Source organism: Colletotrichum phormii (genome assembly GCF_030913505.1).
Source record: "Colletotrichum phormii strain CBS 102054 chromosome Unknown BDP81scaffold_6, whole genome shotgun sequence".
In the NCBI taxonomy this organism is placed as follows: domain Eukaryota; kingdom Fungi; phylum Ascomycota; class Sordariomycetes; order Glomerellales; family Glomerellaceae; genus Colletotrichum; species Colletotrichum phormii.
The window spans coordinates 1937609-1960594 of record NW_026851448.1 but is presented as its reverse complement, the minus strand read 5'-3'; the positions used below and the strand labels follow the sequence as shown (position 1 = coordinate 1960594).

Genomic DNA, 22986 nt, shown 5'->3' with positions numbered 1-22986 from the left:
AACCCCATACAGTCCGTCTAGAAGCGTCGGGGAATGCTTTCAAAATATCTGTCCATGGCTTTGTGGCCAAGAGATGGGAATTTACGCTGGCAATGGCTTAACCATTGCAGCTCTAGTCGGAGAAATGTAAGAATTGACTAGAGCTCTCTGATTAATATGGGTCCGCTCCGTGATCGTTGTTGCAAAAGTAAGGACGGGTATCCGAACCTGCCTGGAAGTACCTTACTTTAGGTACCTACTCTGACCTCCAGCTTCCCGTTGATTAATACTCTGTTTCCCAAACATCTATCGTTGCCTGCGACTGCACTTTTTTCCCTCTTTCTCTTCCGATACCCAACGGAACGTGACAATGGCAATGTTCACCTCACATCCCCCAGAAATCATTGCTCGGGTGTTGGGCAGCTGTGCTAGCTTCGACGACGCATTTGCTCTTGCCAGATCCTGTCAGTATACTTACGCAGTATGGTTGGACCACGGCGCAAGCTTCATTGATAGCATCGGCACGAGAACAATGCCCGCGTACAAGTATGCGGTCATTGCCGTAAGTCTCTGCTTTCCCAAACATTGACAGGCCTCGTCGTCACTCACTTCAGCCGCGTAGGTGCGCGCCACAAATCTGGTCAAAGAAGCCTTGCACGCCGGCCAGCTGCCACCTGACATGACACATGATGATATTGAAGAGCTGCAACCTTCTTATCAAAAGTGCCGTTCGTCCGAGTTGGCGGACTTACTTGCGTTCCGACATTTGGCTGCGTGTCTGGAGTACGCGTACTTTCACATTGAGGAAGACGGGTATTCATGTCTACTATGCCCTGAGATCAGAGACATCACCTGGTGTACCAAAGACGAGTCCGTATTCCATCAACGTTTTCTCGATTTCCAAGAAAAATTCCATCGAGTGCTGTACAAGAGCCTTCTCGCTGGCGCTTTCTTATGGAAGTCCCACAATGAGCCATTCATCAAAGCTGCTGGAAACGGGGATGCTGGGGAACGTTTTATCAAGGAGCTCCAGTCATTGCAAGCTCGTCAAATTTGGCAACGTCGTTTAGATCTTTCAGACGACAGCCAGGCATACATTGCAGGTTTCCCGGTGTACAATGTTCACAAGATGACGCCAGCCAGCCAAGAAAAGGTGTTCGGGCATCTGGCTCGGTACTTGGTAGAAGACATCGCCACTGTCTCAGACCCGGGTTGTGCCACTGAAGTACCATGGGAGGTGATGGCTTCCATCTATGCCCACGAGTATCAATCACCCCAGCTCTACAACGCCAGTGGGAAGCCTCGCCATGGCTACACGCCGCTCAAGAACTCAACCGCCTCTGACCTGCCTCCCACGCGTAGAGTGACAGTTGTTCTTTTTGGGGAGTTCCAGCTGGAAGAGGTATCTATGCCTATCCAAATCGAGGACATGCATTGTACGCGACTGGTAGCGACTCAATTACAGGCCTCGTCGTCAGAAAGCGCTCAGGATGGCACCGCTTTCGCTTGCCATGGTTTCGACATCGCGGCAACTTTGCGAGATCGGTACAGGTTACTCGGCGGCGAGGAGTATGACAACTGGGCTCCACATCCTCCGCTCCAGCTGTACACCTTCATGCTCGAGAAGTACTATGGACTCGAGTTCAGACCATGCGCGTTCGACCAGACATATGAAGAGGCGGCTTATGCCACCTTCCTTTGGGAACCAGTCTTTGCTCACGACTACACCACAGGTATGGACCCGACATTTTTAGGGTTGCTGCATGCTCGCAGTAGGAATTGAGTGCTGCTAGAAGCCCTCACAGCGTTCGCGGCTGGTTACGATGGTAGAGCCGGTATACTGTGGGATCTCTTCCATCCTACACACAGCTCGACGGTCCACCGCCTGCTTTGGCGAGATGTGTACACTCAACCTATCGGGTTTGATATCGTAGTAAACACTAATTAGGCAGGTAGTAAGCCGCAATAGGGGAACAAATGCCGGGGACAACCCTTTTCGGCGCTTCAGACTTGATCACGGGTAGGAACAAGGTGTCTGGATAAACACGGCATTCAGAACATGATGGTGGGGAGGTCGAGCAAAAAAAGGGGAAAAGATGTAAAGATGAGACACGGAAAGGATGCCAGCCCTGGGGTTTGGGGAATGCCTTGCGGGCGCCAGAAAGAAGAATAATGTCAATGCTTTGAGGCAAAGCAGGCTTCAGATATGTATATTGAGATCACGCTGCCACCTTGGGTGGTCAGTCATTCTCTTCCTATCATGTATTGTATGGTAATCATCACGAGCCTTATTGTGAAGAAGAGAAGAAAAAAAGAGAGAGGAAAGGTTTTTCATGAATATCGGACGTCAAATAGGATCCACAAGCGACCGGTTGCTTACCTAAGTCTGCCCGCCAAAGATGGCCACCTGGGAAAAAAATCACGATTTGCGCCCTGGGGGGGGGGGGGGGGGGGGGGGGGGACGACCGGACGACGGACGCGACCTGTTCCACACTGGAATGTCGGCTCCGTTCAGTCGGGCGGATTCTAGATCAGATTTGGAAGTGCCATGCCATGCACAGAGTGACAATTACCATACGGATATAAGCAGAGGGGCAAGAAGCTGAGATGGTTGGATGATGCAGCCTGCAATTGACGCGCGCAAAGCACACGCAGTCTGCAAATACACCAAGGTATCCGTATCATCCAGTGTATTTAGAACAGCCCATGCAGAACAAGGCTTTGCTGCAAATAGAGATCGGGACGTGCCTGGCTGAACTGCTGGAGTCTGGAGAGCTGATGGAAGCGGCTCGTTGTGGACTGCCGACCGCCTGATGTCTTCAAGCTGTTAACAGGCCGATCTGATTCGCTTCCGCGCGTCACTGATAAAGCACGGAGAGCAAGGGTTGGCCTGTCAAGGTACATTACTTCTGGGTGCCATGGCACCGAAAAGACAAGTCCCTTCCGTGTCCAAGGCAAGGTACCCTGCCTCAGCCCCATTTCCCCCAATTGCATGCAGAGATACCTGCCTGCCTGCGGTCTGTCCGTACTTCGTACCTGCCTTTAATGCCCGTTCATAAAATTTCCAGCCCCCCTTCCATCCGCGACCTCGAAGCTCGACCCGGTCACCCACGATTCCAACGGCCACCAAACAGACTCGAGACCCGCGGTGCCCTCACTCCACCATCTACAGTCCCTTTCTGCTTCCTGCTGCAGCCCTTCGCAGTTCCGCGCCTCGTCGACTTTTTCCTGGAAACTCAGTCATTCCGCCGTTCGTTATCCGAAATCTTCGCCCGCTATGTCTGATTACGACCACTTTGGGAGCTCCGAGGAGGAGAGCGCCGAGATCAAGAAGCTCCAGGCCGATGTGGTACGTGAAATGCGACACCATCTTGGTCGCACCTGACATCAATGCCGAATTCACAGAATGCTAATCTGATTGCGCGCACACAGGATGTCGATCCCGATAACTTCGAGACCTGGGAGAAGCTGGTTCGCGCCTGCGAGGGTCTGGAGGGCGGCCTGAACCGCAACTCTAGCCCCCAGGCCCTTGCTACTCTTCGCGATGCCTACGATCGCTTCCTCCTCAAATTCCCTCTGCTCTTTGGCTACTGGAAGAAGTACGCCGACCTCGAGTTCAACATTGCTGGACCCGAGTCAGCAGAGATGGTGAGTCGTAGTTGTGTCGCATTGCCTCGCATCGCATTGCATCCCTTGGCTCCCGGCCGCGGCTGACATTGCGCTTCTCTCTAGGTCTACGAGCGAGGATGCGCCAGCATCACCAATTCTGTCGACTTGTGGACCGACTACTGCTCCTTCAAAATGGAGACCACCCACGTCCCACACCTCGTCAGAGAGTAAGTAGTTGATGGTCGGCTTTCCTTCCCCCTTAACATCACCATCACCACAGCATGCCTCACCGGCCGCTCGGCGCATCGATCGAGCCATGCATGGAGTCCATCCACTTGCCTTTCAAGTATCCGTCGGTGAGAAATGCCAACAGCAGCCCCATTGTTGGGATGCCCTCTCACGCTAGTAGTTACCAGGCTCTGCTGATTTCCACTTGACGATGACTGATCCGTTGTCCGCTCCACGTCGCATTCACACCACCACCACATCGCTCTCATTGGAATGCCTTACTTTGGGCTTGGATTCGCTAGTTGATTTCACTTGATACCCCTTCCTGTATAGCACGCCTCCCATTCCCCTATTCACCCCCTGTCCCCTCGCCCTTGGCTGTGTACTGACCATCCGCTCCAGGCTCTTTGAACGCGGCGCAACCTGTGTCGGCCTCGACTTCCTCGCACACCCGTTCTGGGATAAGTACATTGAGTATGAAGAGCGACAGGAAGCCCAAGACAAAATCTTTGCCATCCTGTCTCGTGTCATCCATATCCCGATGCACCAGTACGCTCGTTACTTTGAACGATTCCGCCAGCTCTCCCACAGCCGCCCCGTTACCGAGCTCGTTCCAGCTGAGACGCTGCAGAGATTCCAGGTCGAAGTGGAGGCAGAAAGCGCCCAGTATGCCGGTGTGCAGCGAACGGAGCTCGAGGTCGAACGCGACGTCCGCACCAAGATTGACGCCATGTACTATGAGTACTTCACACAGACGCAATCTGAGACCAACAAGCGATGGACCTACGAATCCGAGATGAAGCGCCCTTACTTCCACGTAACGGAGCTTGAGAGCTCGCAGCTCACCAACTGGCGCAAGTACCTCGACTTTGAAGAGTCAGAGGGGAACACCACCCGCATCGTCTTCCTTTATGAGCGGTGCTTGGTGACATGCGCTTTCTACGACGAATTTTGGTTCCGCTATGCTCGCTGGATGTCCGCGCAAGAGGGCAAGGAAGAAGAGGTTAGGATCATCTACCAAAGAGCTGCCACCATGTTCGTACCCATCAGCCGTCCTGGCATCAGGCTGCAATTTGCCTACTTTGAGGAAAGCTGCGGTCGTATCGACATAGCTCGCGATATTCATGCATCCATCCTCATGAAGTTGCCCGACTGCATTGAGGCCATCACCTCATGGGCTCACCTTCAGCGTCGCCAGAGCGGTCTGGACGCTGCTGTCGAGGTTTTCAAGGCGCAGATCGACTCGCCTCAAGTGGATATTTTTACTAAGGCAGCTCTGGTCACCGAGTGGGCCTTGTTCTTGTGGAAGGTCAAGGGCTCAGTGGAAGAAGCACGCAACGTCTTCCTCAAGAACGTACAGTGGTACGCCGACAGCCGTGTCTTCTGGGACAAGTGGCTCGAGTTCGAGCTTCAGCAGGCGACAAGCACGGAGCTGGAGGATCAGCACGGCGACCGCATCAAGCAGATCTTTGACGAACTCCGGAGCAAGAGCCGTTTGTCAGCTTCGACAAAGAAGGAGTTGTATCAGATTTACCTGTCATACCTGCAGCAGCGGGGCGGCAAGGATGCGATGAAGCAGTTTCTTGCCATTGACCGGGAGATCTTTGGGTATGTGAAGCCTTCTAGTATACTTATTTTCGAGTCGCAAGCTAACGATGACTGATAGGCCAAGTTCGATCTCACTGCTGGCCAAGGACAAGGTTGGCGGAAAAGAGAACGGAGCTGCCGTGGCCGAGTTGGACGAGGTAACAAGATACCGAGCCGAAGCCAGGTATCTCAGATACTACGAGCTCCAAGGCGAGCCAGACCTCGAGGGCCAGGCCACAGCGCCATTCAACTAAGCGGACGTGGCACCACTCGTCGTGGTGTGGGTTTTAATGCTCCAGGAGTTCCCGGTCCCTTGGGTATTTTTACTCCTCGATTTTCTTGTACTATATGAGTCGATTTGACGACAGATGATGTGCGGATGGCCGGCCTCGGGGAAATTGTATTGTATCCAGTGTTATGAAGGTGGTCTACATAGAGACCGGCGACGACCCGTACGGATAGACCATGACTGTTGGGGTGGAGGGGTTTGCTGAAGGCGCCAACTGGGTCGATGTTGTAGCTCTTGAGCACTACAAAACGCATTATCACAGCAGAAATAATAGCTCTTCAAATGAACATTGTTAAGAAATGCAGGGTCTTTAGTCTTGTGACTAATTTTTGGGGCCGTTGACCGGCGACGGAGGGACCTCGGTATCCACGTAGGCATAACGTTTCCGGGGAGCCAGCGCCGGTAGCACGGTAAGGTACCGGCATGGTCAATTTGCCGGCGTCCAGCTACGGTCAGCACCGATGGAAACCGGTGGTCGCCGAAGTCCCAAAGGAAAGGTGGGGACAACGTCGCCAGCCTCGAGGGCTTCAATGGAAAGCACACCTCGGGCTCTATGGGGATTGTCAAAAGTGTAAGTTGAAACTGTCCACAGTGAATTCGAAAGATGTTGTCAATGTGTGATTTTGTAGTCCTGGAGCCCGTCCCATGTCGCCGACATTGGGCAAACAAAATAAGTTGGAGGGTCAGAGAAGTCTCTATTTCTCTATCCAAAGATAGTGGCATAGATGATGCCTAGTGCAAGTGAAGGAGGTTGATTACCAAGCACAGACAGGGGTATACGAATTGAGTTGGCTTAGGAAGTTTTTGCCCGTTCTAGATGGTGTCATGATGAAGGGGCTAGCACAGCAAGAAGGGTTCAGATTTTCCGCCCTATCAGGGGCGGAGCTAGGCTAAGGTAAGTTTCCCGAGGAAACGGTTCTAGCCTGCGAGAGCACCGTTTTTGTTTTGGTAACGGGCCGGCCGTTGAGGAAAGAAAAAAAAAAGGGGACCAAAGGGGTTATGGTTTGCGCTGGAGGAACGATTGGCTAACCGGTCCCGAGGTACGTGTACCCTGAGGATTCTGCCTTTTCTTTAATTATATCCTTTTCGTGGAAGAGAGTGATACTACCTTACTGGAGGATATTGTTAGTTCGGATGTGAACCCGCATCATGGCGTGAGATTGAAGAGGGAGCATCCGAACCCGTGGGAAGTGGAGGGTGGGGGGGTTACCGGAGGAGGTAGCCGGTGGGAAAATGGCAACAATGGCATGCTTCTGGTCGTCATTGAGGGGTCCCTTTTGCTCTCAAGGCTTAATAGTAAGCAAGACGCCGAACAACCGAGAGCGAGCGAGTATTGTGCGCCGTGATGATGATGCGCTGCAACCCAGTTCAGTCCACGTGTTGAAAGCCCGGGAAGAAGGTTTTCTAGGCAGTATAGTAAGGTAGTCATTGTACTAAAGCAAATCCCGAGAAACAATGTTGAGTGAGGCGAGCAGTTAGTTGGCTGACGAGTCAGCGTTGCTGTCGAGTCCCGAGCACGTTGCTCATGTCTCGAGTCGTAGAGAATTAGCTGCAAAAATACATCTTTGGCGTTCATGGGATTTTGTTCAACAGTGTAGCTGCTTTTCGGGCAACTCTCAGATCCGCTGGGGAACGTGCCTGTGTTTTCTTTCCCTTCCCGACTCCCCGAGCGGCGAGCCCCATCTTACCATGCGTCGCCGTCCTGGGGCTCCTGAGTCAACGATGGGGAAACTGGGTACGGCGGGCGATTAATTACAAATACTGCAAGATGAAAGGACAGACGCGCGTGGTACAGTCAGCGGGGAACGTTCGGCCTGCTAGCCGAGGAATAATTGGGAACAACAGCTGTATGTAATGTCATTATATTGGGAAGCGAAAGATATCAATGAGGTTGTGACAAGTGCTGAAGACATTGATACACGGTGTTTGGAGTTGGTCTTTTTTTCTGCTTATGAAGTTATCCCTCGGAGATGTTCGGTTAGGAAGTTCAGCCCATTACGTATCGGAAGTCTAAACGACACAGTAAGGTAAGACTGAAGCAGAATAAGGACGGAAAAGGTTTGGAAGCCATGTGGCATGTGTCAGCGTAGACTGATATCATCCCGTGCGGGCCGTGTCATTTCGCAAGATACGGCGGGCGGTATCGGGGACCGGTACGTTTCGAACGTCGATTAAGGGCTCTGGTTTGCTAGCGCAGCAACCACCACGCACACCTTTCCCACCGTTTTACGGTTTACCCGTAGCCTACATGTGCCCATAAGAAAAGCGAGGAAGAAAAAAGAGAAATGCAACAGATATGGACACCAAACAGCCGCACAAGCGGGCTCCACAACGAAAGAAGGCCTAGAAAACGTAAATGGGAACACAACGCACGCAGCAGCACGCCTAACAAACTTGAGATATCCACATGGCGAGGCGGTCCCACCGTCCGTCCACGTCCATCGATCCTTGCACGCAGACCCCCGACGCAAGCCCTTGGATAGAAAGATGGATGCCCGCAAACACCCCGGTCGAATGCTGGAGCTCCTGCTTCTGACCACTCAGAAGTTCCCAATTTCTCATTTCACAAGTTCACGGGTGCCAGAGGTCCCCTCCCTCGGTTCTTGAACCCCCCTTCCCGATGGGCAATGGACCGTGGAAACTGACTCTACCTCTGCTAGTGTCAAAGGCAGGCTGGTGCCGGTGCAGGGTACATGTGTATTTCTCAAACGCCCCCGGGGCAACGAACATTCGAGATTTATATTCCAAGGGCCGCGCCGCCAGTCTCTCCTTCCATTTCACTTCCCCCCCTTCTTCGAAAGCTTCCTTCCCTTCTTCTAGTTCCTGCAATTGTGTTGTTGATGCCCCCCGGAACTTCATAACCACATCACCAAAGCTTCCACCAAGGTTGGTAACATCCAAACTCCCGCCAGAGCCCTCTACACAATCCCCTTTACCATTGAGCTCCCGTCCTGCCACCTTATCTCATATCGAGATTACCCGACACACTCGTGTCTCTCAATAAACACATCACACACACTCCCACAAGAAACCACCCCAAGTCTAACATTCCAACTCGCACAGATGGCCGCTTCCACAAGACAGTTCGCCCGCGCGGCGCTGAGAACCTCCACTAGAACCTCCTTCGCCGCCGCTGCCCCTCGGCAGGCCTTCCGCCAGCAGGGCCGCCGCTTCTACTCCTCCGAGCCCGCCAGCAAGTCCGGCAGCTCGACCTGGATCTGGCTCTCCGGCCTGGCTGTCGCCGGCGCCGGCGGCGCCTACCTCTTCACCAAGGAGGGTGGCGTCTCCGCCGGCTCCGTCCCCAAGGTCGTCAACCCCACCAAGGCCGACTACGAAAAGGTGTACAAGGTCATTGCCGACCGCCTCGAGGAGAAGGACGACTACGACGATGGCAGCTACGGCCCCGTCCTCGTTCGTCTTGCGTGGCACGCCAGCGGTACCTTTGATAAGTTGACTGGGACTGGTGGCAGCAACGGTGCTACCATGCGCTTCGCCCCCGAGTCTGACCACGGTGCCAACGCCGGCTTGAAGGCTGCTCGTGACTTCCTTCAGCCCGTCAAGGGTGAGTGAAGCCCCCTTCGCCTGCGAGCGACTGCTGCTGCTTCTGCTTGCCATTTGAACCAACCTTCGCTAACCCCTATGCGCAGAGCAATTCCCCTGGATCACCTACTCCGACCTCTGGATCCTCGGTGGCGTCGCCGCCATCCAGGAGATGCAGGGTCCCATCATCCCCTACCGTCCCGGCCGCAATGACGGTGAGGCTGCCGCCTGCACCCCTGATGGCCGTCTCCCCGACGCCTCCCAGCGTGAGAAGCACCTCCGTGACATTTTCTACCGCATGGGCTTCAACGACCAGGAGATTGTTGCTCTCTCCGGTGCCCACGCTCTCGGACGCTGCCACGTCGACCGCTCCGGCTTCGACGGTCCCTGGACTTTCTCCCCTACCGTCCTGACCAACGACTACTACAAGCTTCTGCTTAACGAGAAGTGGCAGTGGAAGAAGTGGGATGGTCCCGCTCAGGTAAGCCAACTTGCTTCTTTTTTTTTTCCGTTCGCGATCGCCGACTTGGCGCAAATTGAAACGCAAGAGCAAAGATGTGCTGACGATTTGACCGCGCAGTACGAGGACAAGGGCACCAAGTCCCTGATGATGCTTCCCGCCGACTACGCCCTGATCCAGGACAAGGCCTTCAAGAAGCAGGTCGAGGTGTACGCCAAGGATAACGAGGCCTTCTTCAAGGACTTCTCCAATGTCATTGTCAAGCTGTTCGAGCTCGGTGTTCCCTTTGCCCAGGGCACCGAGGAGCGCTGGACCTTCAAGCCCACTTGGCAGGACTAAAGCAGTCGCTTATCTTGTAGGGTGACTGACTGTGTTTCCGAGGGGAATTAAAAACAATAGAGCAAAGAAGAAAAAGAAGAAGGAAAAAGAAAAGAGATCTAGACCTTTTGAGACAAGAAGAGAGATATCCACGCGGAATGGCGTACCGAGAGACAGGAGGAAAGAGTCTGTTCGAGAGAGCGGCGGCCACTTGATGCCCCCTCTCCTCGAAGTTGGTTTTTGAGCGTCTGACCAAACTACCTGTAGTCCACTCCTGGACTTGTTTCCATATTTATGTTGTTTTATGTCCATAGTTCTTGTAAAACATCAACACGAACCTTGAAAGACCTAACGTACCGTCCGCACGAACGGAAATGTCCGCCTACAGCGTGGGAAGATTGAGGTGACATGAGGTCGGAATAGAGATGAGATGAGGGAGGGAGGGAATGAATTGTTCGATCGTCTTGACACTATTAAGTATTAGACGGAACCCCCCCCCCCTGGTCCAGTTTCCCCTCTCCCGCGCATTTTGACAAGCGTCACCACGCACGACGCACCCCCGGCTGGACGGGATTGACGGGAGCCGTGCTCGTTGCGCGTCATGCATGGCAGCGTTGTGGTCTGGAACGAGCAGGTGTCGGGCTGGACCAATCCCGGTTGGTGCCTGGGTACCTATTTCGTCCATCATCACCACCACACACGCCGACGCCATGTGCCATCCTAGCGGCCTGCTACCCCGGATTGGGGGGAGGAACATGGGGTAAGTAACGGCGCTTCCCCCGCATTCTGTAGCTTTATTGTTTGGGTGATGAAATGGTACCTTCAGATGACGGTTGTTGGTTTTTGATGGAGTTTAGCCTGTTTGTTCCGTGAACGAGACTTTTACGATCACAGTCTTCTCACCCCTTGTCCAGGAGCGATGCAGATGGATATCGAGTCTACTGAAGATAGCCCGTGACGCAGGACGCGCTTCTACTAGGCGAGGTGCTGTGTTTCGATCCTGGTCCATCATTGCAGATGCGAGACCAAGTCCGACCGGTCTTGAGATGCACACGTTCCGAAGTAATCGGCTGGCGGTGCGCCAAGTCCGGGAAGACTCCTCCGGGTCGTCGATTTGCAAGTCTAGCACACTCGGCATCCCCAGCTCTGGAAAGGAACACTCGCCCGTGAAACTGGGTTGTAAGTACGGTTTCGTTGCCGACAGTCGCTTTCTAAAATTTCGGATAGATTCTTGTACCTTTAATGATGTATTAGCCTCTTTCATTCCAGTTTAGAAGACAACCACATCTTTGTATGGTGTGGAATTCTGCAATAGAGAGATAGCTCGTGAGCGGATTACCACCCATGGCATACTTGTTTCCCTTACACTCTTTCTGTTTTGTTTCTCGATAATACAGGAACACATTGGTCTCCCGGCGTCCTTTGTGAGGCCAGGTCATACTGTATCGAGGTGGAGTGAAACTTGGGGAGCGCGGAACCTGATGCCCATGCATGACAGCGTGACGTCTCACAGATGAAAGGCATTCGCAGGCATCGCATGTTGTTCGTCGCCCTAGCTTCTGTTGAGCTTCCTCAAGTTCAATATCGTAAACAGTGTTTCTATCATGCTAGGTTCCGTGATGGTCCGAGGCATCGTATGAAGCGGCAAGGGGTGATAGAAAGCAGAGATGCCTTGCCTACCATTCGCCACGTCGTGGACTGGATGCTAGAGTGCGCGATTACCTCGGTGAAGTCTCCCGAGGCATCTCGTCTTCCGTTTTCGGATTCATGGCGTGCTCATAATACCCCTTCTCTTCGTGTTTATTATTCAGGCGTGGGAAGAGCTGCTGCAGGAGGTTTCGTTGACGATTTGATGAGGCGGAAGTAGGTTTGTTTACTCCAGGGGACGACTGAGCCAGAATGACTTGAAAGAATTTGGGAGATTGAGTGCCGTCCTTGTAACGCGGACTTGAAGTGCGAAACTAGCCGAGACCCATCTCTCGTAACACCGAAGACATTTCGGAATGGGAAATAGAGATGGAGATGGAAATACAATGGAGAACGTAATGTAACCAAGGAGCGGTTTACTGAGGGTGACTTACTCGAGATGAGTGCGCAAGAGACCACATCAAATCAGAGTGAGGTAGACCTTGAATTTCACTTATTTTCCGCGATTCTCAAGGTCATTAGATAAAGGACGGGAGTAAGTATCTTTTGAATCACCCGGAGCTCCGTACTTTATTTACAACTCCCCGTCCGGCGCAGCTAATCCGTGGTCGGCATCTTAGCTGCACCGAAAACCGGCCCCACCATCCGGGACCCACCAGAGCTCTGCAATTGAAGACGCTGCATCTTCAAGTGACATCCACCCCAGTAAAAATTATTGCCATCTCCCACCGTCATCACCATCATTAACCCAACATCACTCCGCACTCAAACCATCCACGGCCATTGGTCGCTTTCCGCATACGGACCGCATACGAACTGCCACGAGGGCTACACATCGAATTGCGACGCCCGCACGCCTACACACGATACACACACCGACAATGGCCTCCTGCCGCATCCCAACCCTACGGCACCTAGTCACCACCTCCCAACGCGCCTTCCGCGCCTCAAACCAACGCCGCTGGGCCCAGGTCCACGACGCCCGCTTCCTGGCCACGACCCAACAACCCCGCGCCGTCGTCGAAAAATACCGCGCCAAACTCGAGCAAAAGGCCCAGCAGGAGGGCGTCTCCAATATTGACGAGCTCAAGGCCGCCTACGCAGACAAGATCCAGGAGCAGAAGAAGAAGGACGCCCTCTCCGTGCCGGGCCTCGAGCACCTCCTCAACGACGAGCCCGCGCCCGCGGCGATACCCACGACGGCTACGACGAACGAGACGGAAGGCCAGACGCAGCAGACGAAACAAACGGCCACCACCACCCCGATCCCCGGATCCTCCTCCGGCAACGGCGTCAAACCCCTCGACGAAATCCTCGACCTCCCCAAGGCGCGCGAGCTGCCGGACAAGGAACTCATAGCCATCTGGCGCCTCCGCCACGCCTCGGACCCGTCCTCCCTCTGCGCCGTCATCCCAGCGTCAACCTACGCCCAGATGGAATCCCTCGCCCGCCAAAACCCGCAATTCATCCTCCCCGTCCCGCACGAGTCCCAGGGCGCCGAGATTCACTTCTTGCAATGGGTCTTTGACGCCGCCTCGCGCACCGCGACCGTCATGTTCACGCAGCTGGCCGAGTTCAAGGCGCGCGGCGAGTTCGCGCAGCCGCACACGACGATTACGCACCACACCGACCTCGCGGCCGAGAGGGGGCTGGTGCTGATGCAGGGCAAATGCCTCGAGGACCGCGGGGTCAAGACGGCGCATGCGCAGTGGCTTGTGTTGTGTCTGCAGCGGTTTTATGGCGAGGCGGAGGGCAAGGAGAGGGCCGAGGAGAGGAGGAAGTTGTTGGAGTGGTTCCGGTTGGGGGATGAGCGGTTTAGTGTCGAGAAGCTTATGGAGGAGGCGGAGCGGATTAGCTGAGTTTGAGGCTTCTTTGCTTTGTTCGGTGTAGAAAGGGAGGGTATGCCGCCTCGGGATGGCCCTGGTGTGGGTGAAGAAGATAGATCGTGAGCCTACTGAGAGAAGAAGTGGGCTCTTGTACAAATGTTCCAGCAGGACAGTGTAAACCACAGAAAAATATACCATATTCTAGATACATCACATCATTACCTAAATTCCAGCAATAACTCTCCTGTGTAAAACGTTGTGCCCCTTTCGAATATAGAAAGTATACATTCCAGAGATACTTTGCCGATATCTTGACGGCCTTTTTTTAGGCTCTCTTTCCTGAAAGACTAGTACAATCCCTCATCATCACTGGCCGTCCCATCCTGAAATGAAGCAACGGCTTTACCCTTCCCCTTTCCCTTGCCATTCGTAATAGTGCCATCACCTTCAGACCCATAATGATCGTCATCGCTGCCCAAGGCCAAGGCTTTCCCTTTCCCCTTGGACGACGCGGCCGCAATCGCCTTGCCCTTCCCCTTGGAACTAGCCCTCGAAACAACAGAGGACCCAGAAACAGCCCTATTCCCACCAGCCGACGCGGCGGCAGCGGGAGCAGGCCGTTGCTGCTTCTCCGGCGTCCCCTCGAAGCTAGCCCTCACACTCTCATAGTGCGCCAGCTCGCCGGCGCTGACACTCGGCACGAGCTCGTTATGCGCATTCATGAAGTCCTCCTCGGTGACCATGACGGCAATGTCCTCGGGCGTGGCGTGGTGATCGAAAAAGTAGGCCGTCGAGATGGGTCCCTGCGGCCTCTCGGCGTTGATGTCGCGGATCTTTGCGTCGACGGCGGTGGCCTGCCGCGTGACGGCCTTGAGCATCGCGTCGCTGCATAGAGCGTAGAAGTCGGCTCCCGTGTAGGTGAAGGGCAGTCGGTCCGCGACGGCCTGTAGAGATACTGCGGGGTGGAGGGTGAATCTAGGGGAAAACGTCAGTACATACACAAACACACGATTGGTGTCTCCGTGGAGGAAGGGGAGGGGGTTCTTACTTTCGAGTGAGAGCTTCGAGGATCGTCCGCTGCTTGTCATGGGTGTCTGACACGCCGAGATACAGCATCTTGTCGAAGCGTCCGGGACGGAGGAGGGCGGCGTCCAGCAGATCAGGTCTGTTCGTGGCGCCGATGACGAAGACGCCGCCGCTGGTATCATCGCCTCCCGACATGCCGTCTAATTCGGCGAGGAGTTGTGAAACGATGCGATCCATCACACCACCGCTGTCTCCTTGGTTTCCACGCTTCGGCGCCACTGAATCCAACTCATCAAAGAAGACGACGCAAGGGCGGGCATCTCTGGCACGTTGGAACACACGTCTGACGTTGGCTTCCGACTCACCAATGTACATGTTGAGGAGCTCAGGACCCTTGACGCTGAAGAAGTTCAAGCTGTACTCCGTCGCAATGGCCTTGGCCAACAGGGTCTTTCCGGTACCGGGGGGTCCGTAGAACAGGATACCCGACCTCTTCTTCATGCCCTTGGCGAAGAGTTCGGGCCTCTCGAGGGGCAGCTGGATGGTTTCCGTCACCGCATCCTTGACATTGGTCAGACCACCGACGTCGTCCCACGTGACGTTTGGAATCTTGGGCGCGCCGATGGCGCCTGCGAAGTTCTTTCGCGCGGCTTCGACCGCGACTTCAAAGTCGCTCTTGGTGACGCAACGTGCCATTGGTCCGCCGGCAACCTGAAGATCTCGGACTGTCACAGCCTGGCCACCGGTCTCTGTTTTCGAAGAGATCTGCTCAAGCCTCAATCGCTGAGCGATGAGTGCTCGGTCAACCACGTCTACAAGGTCACCAGCCACCAGCGCCGCGGTCTTCAGAGCTATACCATTAAGGTCAACTTCAGGGTCCAGGTTGATGCCCCGGTCTTCGATGATGGCTCTCAGGATGCCTTCACGCTCAGCTTCGTCAGGGGCACCCATTTCAAGCTCGTGGCTAAACAGACCGCGAACTCCATCCGGCACCTTGTCAACGTCACTGGTTGTTGCAATCAAGACCCTTGTGTCCTGAAGAATCTCCTTCATCGTTGAAACCAAACGCTCAGCCGTCAGGGCTTCAACATGCCGGATCAGCAAGGCTGTAGTTTCTGGTCCGCAGCTCATCGCTCTCTCTGCCCTGGTTCGCAGGAGACCCTCTGTTTTTACGTCACTGCCGCTAGTCCCCGCTTCGCTGAGGATATCATAGGCGTCGATCGAGTACGTGTGCAGGCCAATGTCCGAACAGGCATCTGATGCAATAGTCGCTTTGCCAATGTTGCGGTGGGTGGCAGTCACTAGAATCGCGACAGGCGGCATCTTCAGATGAACAGCTCTGGGGCTGGTGGCCGCCGCAAGCAACTCCCGCAGACGCCGCCGGAGAGGCGAGATATAACGCTGGTCTTGTTCGGGAAACGTCAGTGATGAAGCACTCGGCGCCTTTGACGGTAGTCTCTTCACGCCCAAGTAGTATGGCCAGGTGTTGGACTTGGTTGCGGGGATGCGATTCGTGGCGAACCCAGAGCCGTGCATCGCGACAGATGAGCTATCGATGCATGCGACCCTTCCCCATAACTCCTCAGAGTGGTCGTTGTCGGCATCAGACTTTGCGAACTGAATGTGCCCAACCTTGAACCATGCCACTTGATCGTACCTCGATGATCCCTCTTTCGACAAGGCCATCACGTCGTCAACTTCCGATCCATTGCTTCCACTGGGCTGCTCTTGGAGAGCTTTACCCAGCTGTGTGTCGATGGGTACGGCAATAAGATCGCCGGTCCGTACAAGCCGAATCTTCTGGGCAAAGTAACGCTTGAGACCCCCGAGAACCGCCGACTGATAAGCTCGCTCCGCGGTCACGGGCGAACGAACATGCTGTATCGTGATATCACGGGCATAGGGAGGGCGCGATGCGCTTGTGAACTTTGGAAGAGTCCCCTTTCCTTGGTACGTTCCTCGTTTGATGGGTGCTAGCCTAAGATTCGAGGGCTCATCGAGATTGGCCAACAAGACTGGAGAGATATACGCTGCCGGGCTGCTGGGTTTCTGGAGCTGAGACTCAAAGAAGGACAGCCTACGTTCGCCGTGCTTCGCGCTTGGTATGCGCGTCACAGGACGCTGAGTATAGCCCTCTGGAAGACCGTATACTCTCACAGGCCGCCAGTTGGACTCGACAGGCTCGAGTGATGCGAAGCTGCCTAGGCCAAACGCACCGAAGCCATTCGTAGGGGGTTCTTCTGCAGCCTCGACACGGACCCAGTCTCCCGAAAAGCAGCCAATCTTGGATAACGAAGATATGTCTACAAAGATCCTAGCTTCGTCATCGTCTTCCGGTGCCGGTTTGGGATGAAGCAGGTCCACGGGGATAGTACGAACCAGCCCCTGAGCCTTGAAAAGTCGACCTCGGGGCCGGTCTGGGCGTGCTGTAGTCGCAGTGAAGTTGGAAAATACAGAGGCGGGAGTGGCGATTCCATTGGTCTTTCGGCCCCTCCCAAGGGTCATCGGAGTCCCTGGCTGCATTGTGGACACGCCACTTGCTGCAGTGGTAGGCAGCGCTGGCGCCTGCAGAGAGATCATGTCGTCCATGGAATCGTCGGAAAGGTCGTCATCCTGATCGATACCGGAGAGTTCCGACTCCTCTGTCTCGGTCACGGAGTCTATCTCCGTGTTCGCGGCATCGGTCCTGTACCGATCTTCGGCAGCCGAGTAAAACTGGTCATTGGCCGTGTCATCCTCCTCATCCTCGGGAACGCCGTTCAGGCTACGGTTCGGGGGAATCGAAGGAGCGACCTGGCTGCGCTTCGTGTGTGATCGTCCTCGCATCAGAATAATCTTGGTGTTTTCGGACAGGATCCCCTGACTGACAGGCTCGCAAAGCATAATCTTGCCCGGGTTCGGGGGAATATGGGTGACCGGGTGCGGCGGCAGCGGCAGAGGGAAGAGGTCGCCGGAGTGTAAGACCTTCAGGCTCCCCAATGCGCCACGCAAAGCTGAAATTAGGCGGCCTTCAGGAGCATCTGAGAGTGCGGAACCTTGGCCATTGCCATTGCTCGGGTGGTCGCGATAAAAGGTGCCTTCGCCCTGCTCTAAGCGCCTCGTCAACTCGCTCTCCAGGCTCACATATACTGTATCTAGCGAGAGCGTGACTACATCGAGTATCTTGATCTCGATGCCGCTGCGACTGTTGCTCGAGAGCTTCGACGGCGCGACTTGTTGGAGTATTGTGGCAAAGTTCTGCAGTGACAAGGACGAGGGCGAGAACTGGACGGTCGAGGGCTTGAGAGCGGAGGACTTGACGACGGGCACTACAGTCCATGCGGTTTCGGTCGCGGTAGGGCTCGGTTCCCAAGGGGCGATGGCAACATGGTGTATGTCTTCGGAACCGTCTTCGTGAGAGGGCGCTGCGCGTCGGTAGAGTCAGCAGTTGCACATGCGAGGCCGCTTGCGATGGGCGCATTCTTACCGTCACGGAGGTGGGGGAAGAGGTCTGCGAATAGGTCCTCGGATAGAATGCCCACGTCTCCCCTTACGTCGTGGTCATCGAGGATCAGCCTGGCTGATATGGCTGGCTTATCCTGCCGACGCCGTCGTGCTCTCCTGTTTCTCCTCGCCTGAGAGGGCGGCGCGAGTTCCGAGGTCGTCATCGTGCTATTCGAGAGGCGTTGTGTGCACGGCGATGGGTTGTAGCGCAATTCAGTTGCACATCGCACAGAGGGAGAAACAAGAAGTTCTGAAAGCCCGCGGAGTACAAAAAAGAGAGAAAACCACAGGTAAATACACAGTCAATTGGTGTCGGGGGTATCAACAGTAGTAGGTTTGTGAGGCCATATCGTGATCTCCGCGTTGACAAGCTACGGTTAAGCTATCCAATGGTCCCTGGACCGGGCTGTGGTCGGGGCCCGCCCGTCCCCAGCTTCGGCTTGGGGAAGTCTCTAGGCCTCGGCATTGGCGTGTTGCCAGCTGCAGCCGGCTCACCTCCAACCTCCTGGGGTCTCCGCTGAGGGCAGCACAGCTGCATGGCACCACGGGCAGTTACTCTCGGCCTCTCAAAGTCGAGTCAAAAAACCAGTGTGGGGAATGCTGTCTGACTAAGCATCTGGGGTTGGGCGTCAACCCCGAATAACCTCCGATCTCATGTCCGATAGCGCTCCTACAACATTTACATTAGTCTCTAACAGCTGTTCTTTGCCAGGAGCTGATGGCGAGAAGCTGGCTCGCATCCAAATCCTGGGCTCCAAATTGCATGAACGAGGAGCTCTCAAATACCACATCAGCAAAAGATAAAGTCGCGACAACCCAGTCAAGATGACAACATCTTTGAAAAGTAGGATTGTATGCTGGCGCTGAAAGATGAGTAGCTTGTCCTTCAGAAGTGGCCAATAGCACAAGTAATTCCAGCGAACAATACGGAGTAGAATGCCGGCGACTAGACAAGCAGGCGCCAACAGCATGGAGGATCCCACACTGCCACTCAGTAAGCAGCGGTATGTGCATTGCTTGATTCGCGGCTTATACCCGTATACGATGACGACGAAAAGCCCATCTTTGGGGAAGCATGGCACCCAGGCGGCCCGCCCTGACCCAGTCGATGGAGACAAAAGAGGTTCCGAAGTTCAAACTACTCCGTACGTACACGGTACAACACACATAGCGTCACAGCCTCACCTTGATAGAAACACAACCATGGAAGGCAAGGTAAGGCAAGGTAAAGTGGCAACCGCAGAACCTGCTGCAATATTCTCATCACCCTTGATGACGAGATGATTCCACTTGTCCGCTGCCAGTTGAAGACTGAATGGTGGTTTATCGATCAATCGTAGATACAAACTCTGGGTATAACCAAATGCATATTATGAAGGCATCGCAGGTGTTAATGTTGACCAGGTTTCCCTGGGATGTGCTTTTGAACTCGCACTCGTATTTCGCATGTTCAGTATGATTAAGATTTGCCTATGATCGGACGTCATGAGCAGAATTCATGGCAGGCGCGCGGAACTCGAAAGGTTACGACGATACCTTGAGTGATAGAAGGCGGTTGGCAAACGAGTCTCGAATTTTCACAATTCATCCCATTTGCTCGTTTTCCAAAGAACCCAAGGTACGGATTGATGTGTTCAAGATCGAGTTCATCTGGCTGTTGTCAATGCTATCGATGTCATCAGCATTCGTACGCATCAATGATGCTTGTTTTGCAAGGAGGAGAAAAAAACGAGACAGGTTCGTCACATGCTTTTTCGTCCGAGTAATTTCACAGCCTCTGGAGACTGGCACCCAATCATGGCATGGCCTTGAGCAAATGCTCCGAACAACACACACAGCAATGACGCAAGCGGGGCTCCTCCCTCTCTCTTGCTTCCTTCCCGTGTCTTCGGCTCAACTGGTGGCTCGACGCTTCCGAGACCTCAAGGCTCAGCCGGCAGCGGCTGGTCGGCGCCTCAATTCTCACTCTCAAGTCTCGTCTGTTGTTTGTTTTTTGCTGCAGCCAAGGGAAATGACAGGGAAGGGAGGCCCGAAAGAGGCGCCAAACAGAGTTTCAAATGGCAGCGGCTGGACCTCGTGGACTCCAGGTCTCTGCTTCCGTCACCCGTGCTTCGGATGTGAGGCGTAACTTGCTAAGGCATGGTCAATGTCACCTTTGAAGCATGAGATTGACCACGATAGAATTCGATCTGGACCAACATCGACGTCAATCACCCCACGATTCTTGCGGTGAGACCGACTGGTCAACAATCGAGAGCAATCATTAAGACCATATGTAATGGTTGCAACTTGCAAGTTGCCCCTTATCTTTGTTGGTCTCCAATGTCCCTTAGTTCGCCTCTCTCCCTTTTCATCCACCCGCCAACCCGTTCGTGCCGTTTTAGTTGCTTGCCAATTACCAGATGAGGACATTACTTTGATTATCCCTACCCGTACATCCCCAATTTACTCTTACACCCCCCTTACCCTCCCACCCTTCTTCCTCTCGGATCTACACTTTTGCTACCCTGCCTTGGAAAACCCTCGACACCATCTCCGTGATGCCTGTTCATGCTATCAGTGGCTGTGAAAACCACTCTTGACAAGCAGAATTCTACCTCAATCAATCTCTCGTCAACTTCATCTCATATCTTTATTCAGTCGCGCAAAGAAAGCGACTGCCCTACCCCTTTCCGCGCTTGAATCCCTTCAGAAACGAAACTGTATAATTCTCGCGTTCGTTGCCGATCATCGTTTTTCTCGCGCGACCGTCGCATACCATCTTGTAACCCCGAAACGCCATGGGCAACTTTTCCGAGTCCCCGGATCGCGGCCGAGACCGAAGACACGACAATGGCATCGCACAGACTGCCATCAAGTTCGCACAGCAAGCCGAGAAATTGTCACTGCAAAAAAGCGAAAGCAACAACAACGATTCCGAGGTTGCCGTCGAAGCCCGCTTCGTAACACCTCAAGACCCTGTTATAGTCACATCGGACGGCAAGAGACTACCGGGTGTACCACTTCAAGAGGCGCACAAGTTGAACATTTTGAAAGAAGAACTTCGAGACGGTCCTGCTGTGGCCAAGACCGAGGAGGGAAATGACACCGATGGCAAGGTCGCAAACGCTGGTTTGTTATCCGAGAAGCGAGAGATGATTGTCTCTCTACCGACCGATGCAAACGGGAAGTCCATGCAGAAATCGGGAGAAGCCCCTCTTCGTCGCCAAACGCCTCCCTCACATACCAACCCATTATTTCCGCCTTTACCTCTGTACGGGCCTCCGTCAATATTTCGCAATTTCCAATGTTTGGTATTCCGCGTCTCGGCATTCTTCCTCAGTCTGGCATTTCTCGGTGTCATTGTGCTGGGTGCGCTTTTCACCAGCATCCCACCGCTGTGCAAGAGGATCTTGTATCGCCTTACACTGCAGAATCCCGACAAGAAGAGGCCCTTCCACGAAGAGGAGGCATACAGGGCCAACATTCGCAAGGAGGAGAACCAAAAATGGAAGCGCAGCAAGACCAGCGATAAGCTAGGCAAAGTGAATGAGGCCGCTGACGAGTTTATTCCGACCGAAGGGGGACCCGATCCGATCGTCTGCGATGTGGGCTACTATGCTCGCCGTGTTGGCCTGGATGTTGAGGAAATCGAGGTGCAGACTGAGGACGGCTTCCTCATCGACCTCTGGCACGTTTACGACCCTAAGGAATACACGAGGATGAGCGAAGACGACAGGTCCGACAGAGGCCCCAACGTCTTCCAGTCCTCCAAGAAGAAGCTAAAGGACCCCAGCCGGAAGCGCAAGTTTCCCGTCCTGCTCATCCACGGTCTTCTCCAGAGTTCCGGCGCGTACTGCACAAACGACGAAAACTCGCTGGCTTTCTACCTATGCAAGTCTGGCTACGACGTCTGGCTGGGCAACAACCGATGCGGCTTCAAGCCTAAGCACACCTCGCTCAAGTACACCGACCCGAGGATGTGGTGCTGGAACATCCGGCAGATGGGCGTCTTTGACCTGCCGGCTCTGACGTCGCGCGTACTCTACGAGACCGGCTTCGAAAAGATTGGGTTGATCTGCCACTCGCAGGGCACCACCCAGACGCTGGTCGCACTCGCCAAGGAGCAACGGCCAGATCTAGGCGAAAAGCTGACTGTCTTCTGCGCGCTCGCGCCAGCCGCCTATGCCGGTCCCCTGATTGGCAAGATGTACTTCAAGTTCATGAGAATCATCACGCCAGGCATGTTCAGGTTGATATTTGGCATCCACGCCTTCATCCCCTTCATGATGCAGATGCACCAGCTGCTTCACCCAAAGGTCTACGGCTGGCTCGGCTACAAAGTGTTTTCGTTCCTCTTCGACTGGACGGATACGAGATGGGACCGCGGGCTCAAGGATCGCATGTTCCAGTTCGCACCCGTCTATGTCAGCGCCGAATCGATGCGCTGGTGGCTGGGGAGAGAGTGCTTCGCACGGCACAAGTGCATCCTCTCGACAAAAGAGGACGTCCGCGCCGAGGAGAAGGAGGACAACATCAACGGGCATGATACCAACAATAGCAACGGCAACAGCCACACGCTCCGAGCCGACGATGCGGACGGCCTCATGTCGCAACGGACTGTGGACGACCACATCCGCAGACCAAAGGGGTCCACAGCCTGGTACAACGAGCAAGTGCCTCCCTTTGCCCTCTGGGTTGCGGGCAACGATGACCTCGTGGACGGCAAGAAGCTCCTCCGACGCTTCGAGCGTGGGCGCGAGCCGCATGTCAATGTGGTACACAGCAAGGTCATACCTGAGTACGAGCATCTCGACGTCATCTGGGCCATGGACGCTCCGGAACAGGTGTTTAGGGAGGTACGCGAGGTACTATGGAAGACGTGCGACGTCAGGGACATGTGTCGGGTGCCGGTGGCGTGCGAGGAGGTTGAGCAGTGGGTGCGGCCGCCGCCGAGGAAGCCCACCAACGGGGTTGTGGAGGAGAGCCAATCCAGCAGTGACGAGACTGAATAG

The 22986-nt window shown here is 54.5% G+C and overlaps 8 protein-coding genes across 8 annotated transcripts; 7 read left to right on the top strand and 1 right to left on the bottom strand.

Annotated features, from left to right (window-relative positions):
* The first annotated feature begins 254 nt into the window (after positions 1-254).
* Positions 255-1931, top strand: BDP81DRAFT_197785 (uncharacterized protein). The gene is made up of 2 exons (XM_060582504.1): positions 255-541; positions 602-1931. The coding sequence occupies exons 1-2, from the start codon at positions 350-352 to the stop codon at positions 1760-1762; spliced, it is 1353 nt and encodes a 450-aa protein (XP_060447757.1). The 5' UTR covers positions 255-349; the 3' UTR covers positions 1763-1931.
* A 1325-nt stretch (positions 1932-3256) lies between these two features.
* On the top strand, positions 3257-5980 carry BDP81DRAFT_514993 (pre-mRNA-processing factor 39; the record flags this gene model as incomplete). Its single annotated transcript, XM_060595846.1, has 5 exons — positions 3257-3328; positions 3412-3627; positions 3712-3815; positions 4219-5424; positions 5483-5980. 5 exons carry the CDS (start codon positions 3257-3259, stop codon positions 5655-5657), a joined length of 1773 nt encoding a protein of 590 aa, XP_060447756.1. The 3' UTR covers positions 5658-5980.
* A 3262-nt stretch (positions 5981-9242) lies between these two features.
* Positions 9243-10424, top strand: BDP81DRAFT_423545 (heme peroxidase). The gene is made up of 2 exons (XM_060590081.1): positions 9243-9713; positions 9813-10424. Exons 1-2 carry the CDS (start codon positions 9405-9407, stop codon positions 10029-10031), a joined length of 528 nt encoding a protein of 175 aa, XP_060447755.1. The 5' UTR covers positions 9243-9404; the 3' UTR covers positions 10032-10424.
* A 536-nt stretch (positions 10425-10960) lies between these two features.
* On the top strand, positions 10961-11292 carry BDP81DRAFT_423543 (uncharacterized protein). The gene has a single exon (XM_060590080.1). It carries the CDS (start codon positions 11057-11059, stop codon positions 11282-11284), a length of 228 nt encoding a protein of 75 aa, XP_060447754.1. The 5' UTR covers positions 10961-11056; the 3' UTR covers positions 11285-11292.
* Positions 11293-12538: 1246 nt separating this feature from the next.
* Positions 12539-13516, top strand: BDP81DRAFT_314724 (ATP11 protein; the record flags this gene model as incomplete). The annotated part of the gene is made up of 1 exon (XM_060584023.1): positions 12539-13516. One exon carries the CDS (start codon positions 12539-12541, stop codon positions 13514-13516), a length of 978 nt encoding a protein of 325 aa, XP_060447753.1.
* A 314-nt stretch (positions 13517-13830) lies between these two features.
* On the bottom strand, positions 13831-18156 carry BDP81DRAFT_392500 (peroxisomal biogenesis factor 6; the record flags this gene model as incomplete). Its single annotated transcript, XM_060587718.1, has 3 exons — positions 13831-14458; positions 14532-17913; positions 17976-18156. The coding sequence occupies 3 exons, from the start codon at positions 18154-18156 to the stop codon at positions 13831-13833; spliced, it is 4191 nt and encodes a 1396-aa protein (XP_060447752.1).
* A 2065-nt stretch (positions 18157-20221) lies between these two features.
* Positions 20222-20667, top strand: BDP81DRAFT_197683 (uncharacterized protein). Its single transcript, XM_060582503.1, has one exon. It carries the CDS (start codon positions 20271-20273, stop codon positions 20559-20561), a length of 291 nt encoding a protein of 96 aa, XP_060447751.1. The 5' UTR covers positions 20222-20270; the 3' UTR covers positions 20562-20667.
* A 105-nt stretch (positions 20668-20772) lies between these two features.
* BDP81DRAFT_315046 (Alpha/Beta hydrolase protein) lies at positions 20773-22986 on the top strand (the record flags this gene model as incomplete). Its single annotated transcript, XM_060584056.1, has 1 exon — positions 20773-22986. One exon carries the CDS (start codon positions 20773-20775, stop codon positions 22984-22986), a length of 2214 nt encoding a protein of 737 aa, XP_060447750.1.

Bases quoted from the DNA above. Each gene is read 5' to 3' on its own strand.
- BDP81DRAFT_197785 (XM_060582504.1), top strand. From the start codon at position 350: ATGGCAATGTTCACCTCACATCCCCCAGAAATCATTGCTCGGGTGTTG. The intron at 542-601 runs GTAAGTCTCTGC...TCAGCCGCGTAG, and splicing joins ACAAGTATGCGGTCATTGCC to GTGCGCGCCACAAATCTGGT.
- BDP81DRAFT_423545 (XM_060590081.1), top strand. From the start codon at position 9,405: ATGCAGGGTCCCATCATCCCCTACCGTCCCGGCCGCAATGACGGTGAG. The intron at 9,714-9,812 runs GTAAGCCAACTT...TTGACCGCGCAG, and splicing joins AGTGGGATGGTCCCGCTCAG to TACGAGGACAAGGGCACCAA.
- BDP81DRAFT_423543 (XM_060590080.1), top strand. From the start codon at position 11,057: ATGCACACGTTCCGAAGTAATCGGCTGGCGGTGCGCCAAGTCCGGGAA.
- BDP81DRAFT_197683 (XM_060582503.1), top strand. From the start codon at position 20,271: ATGGTTGCAACTTGCAAGTTGCCCCTTATCTTTGTTGGTCTCCAATGT.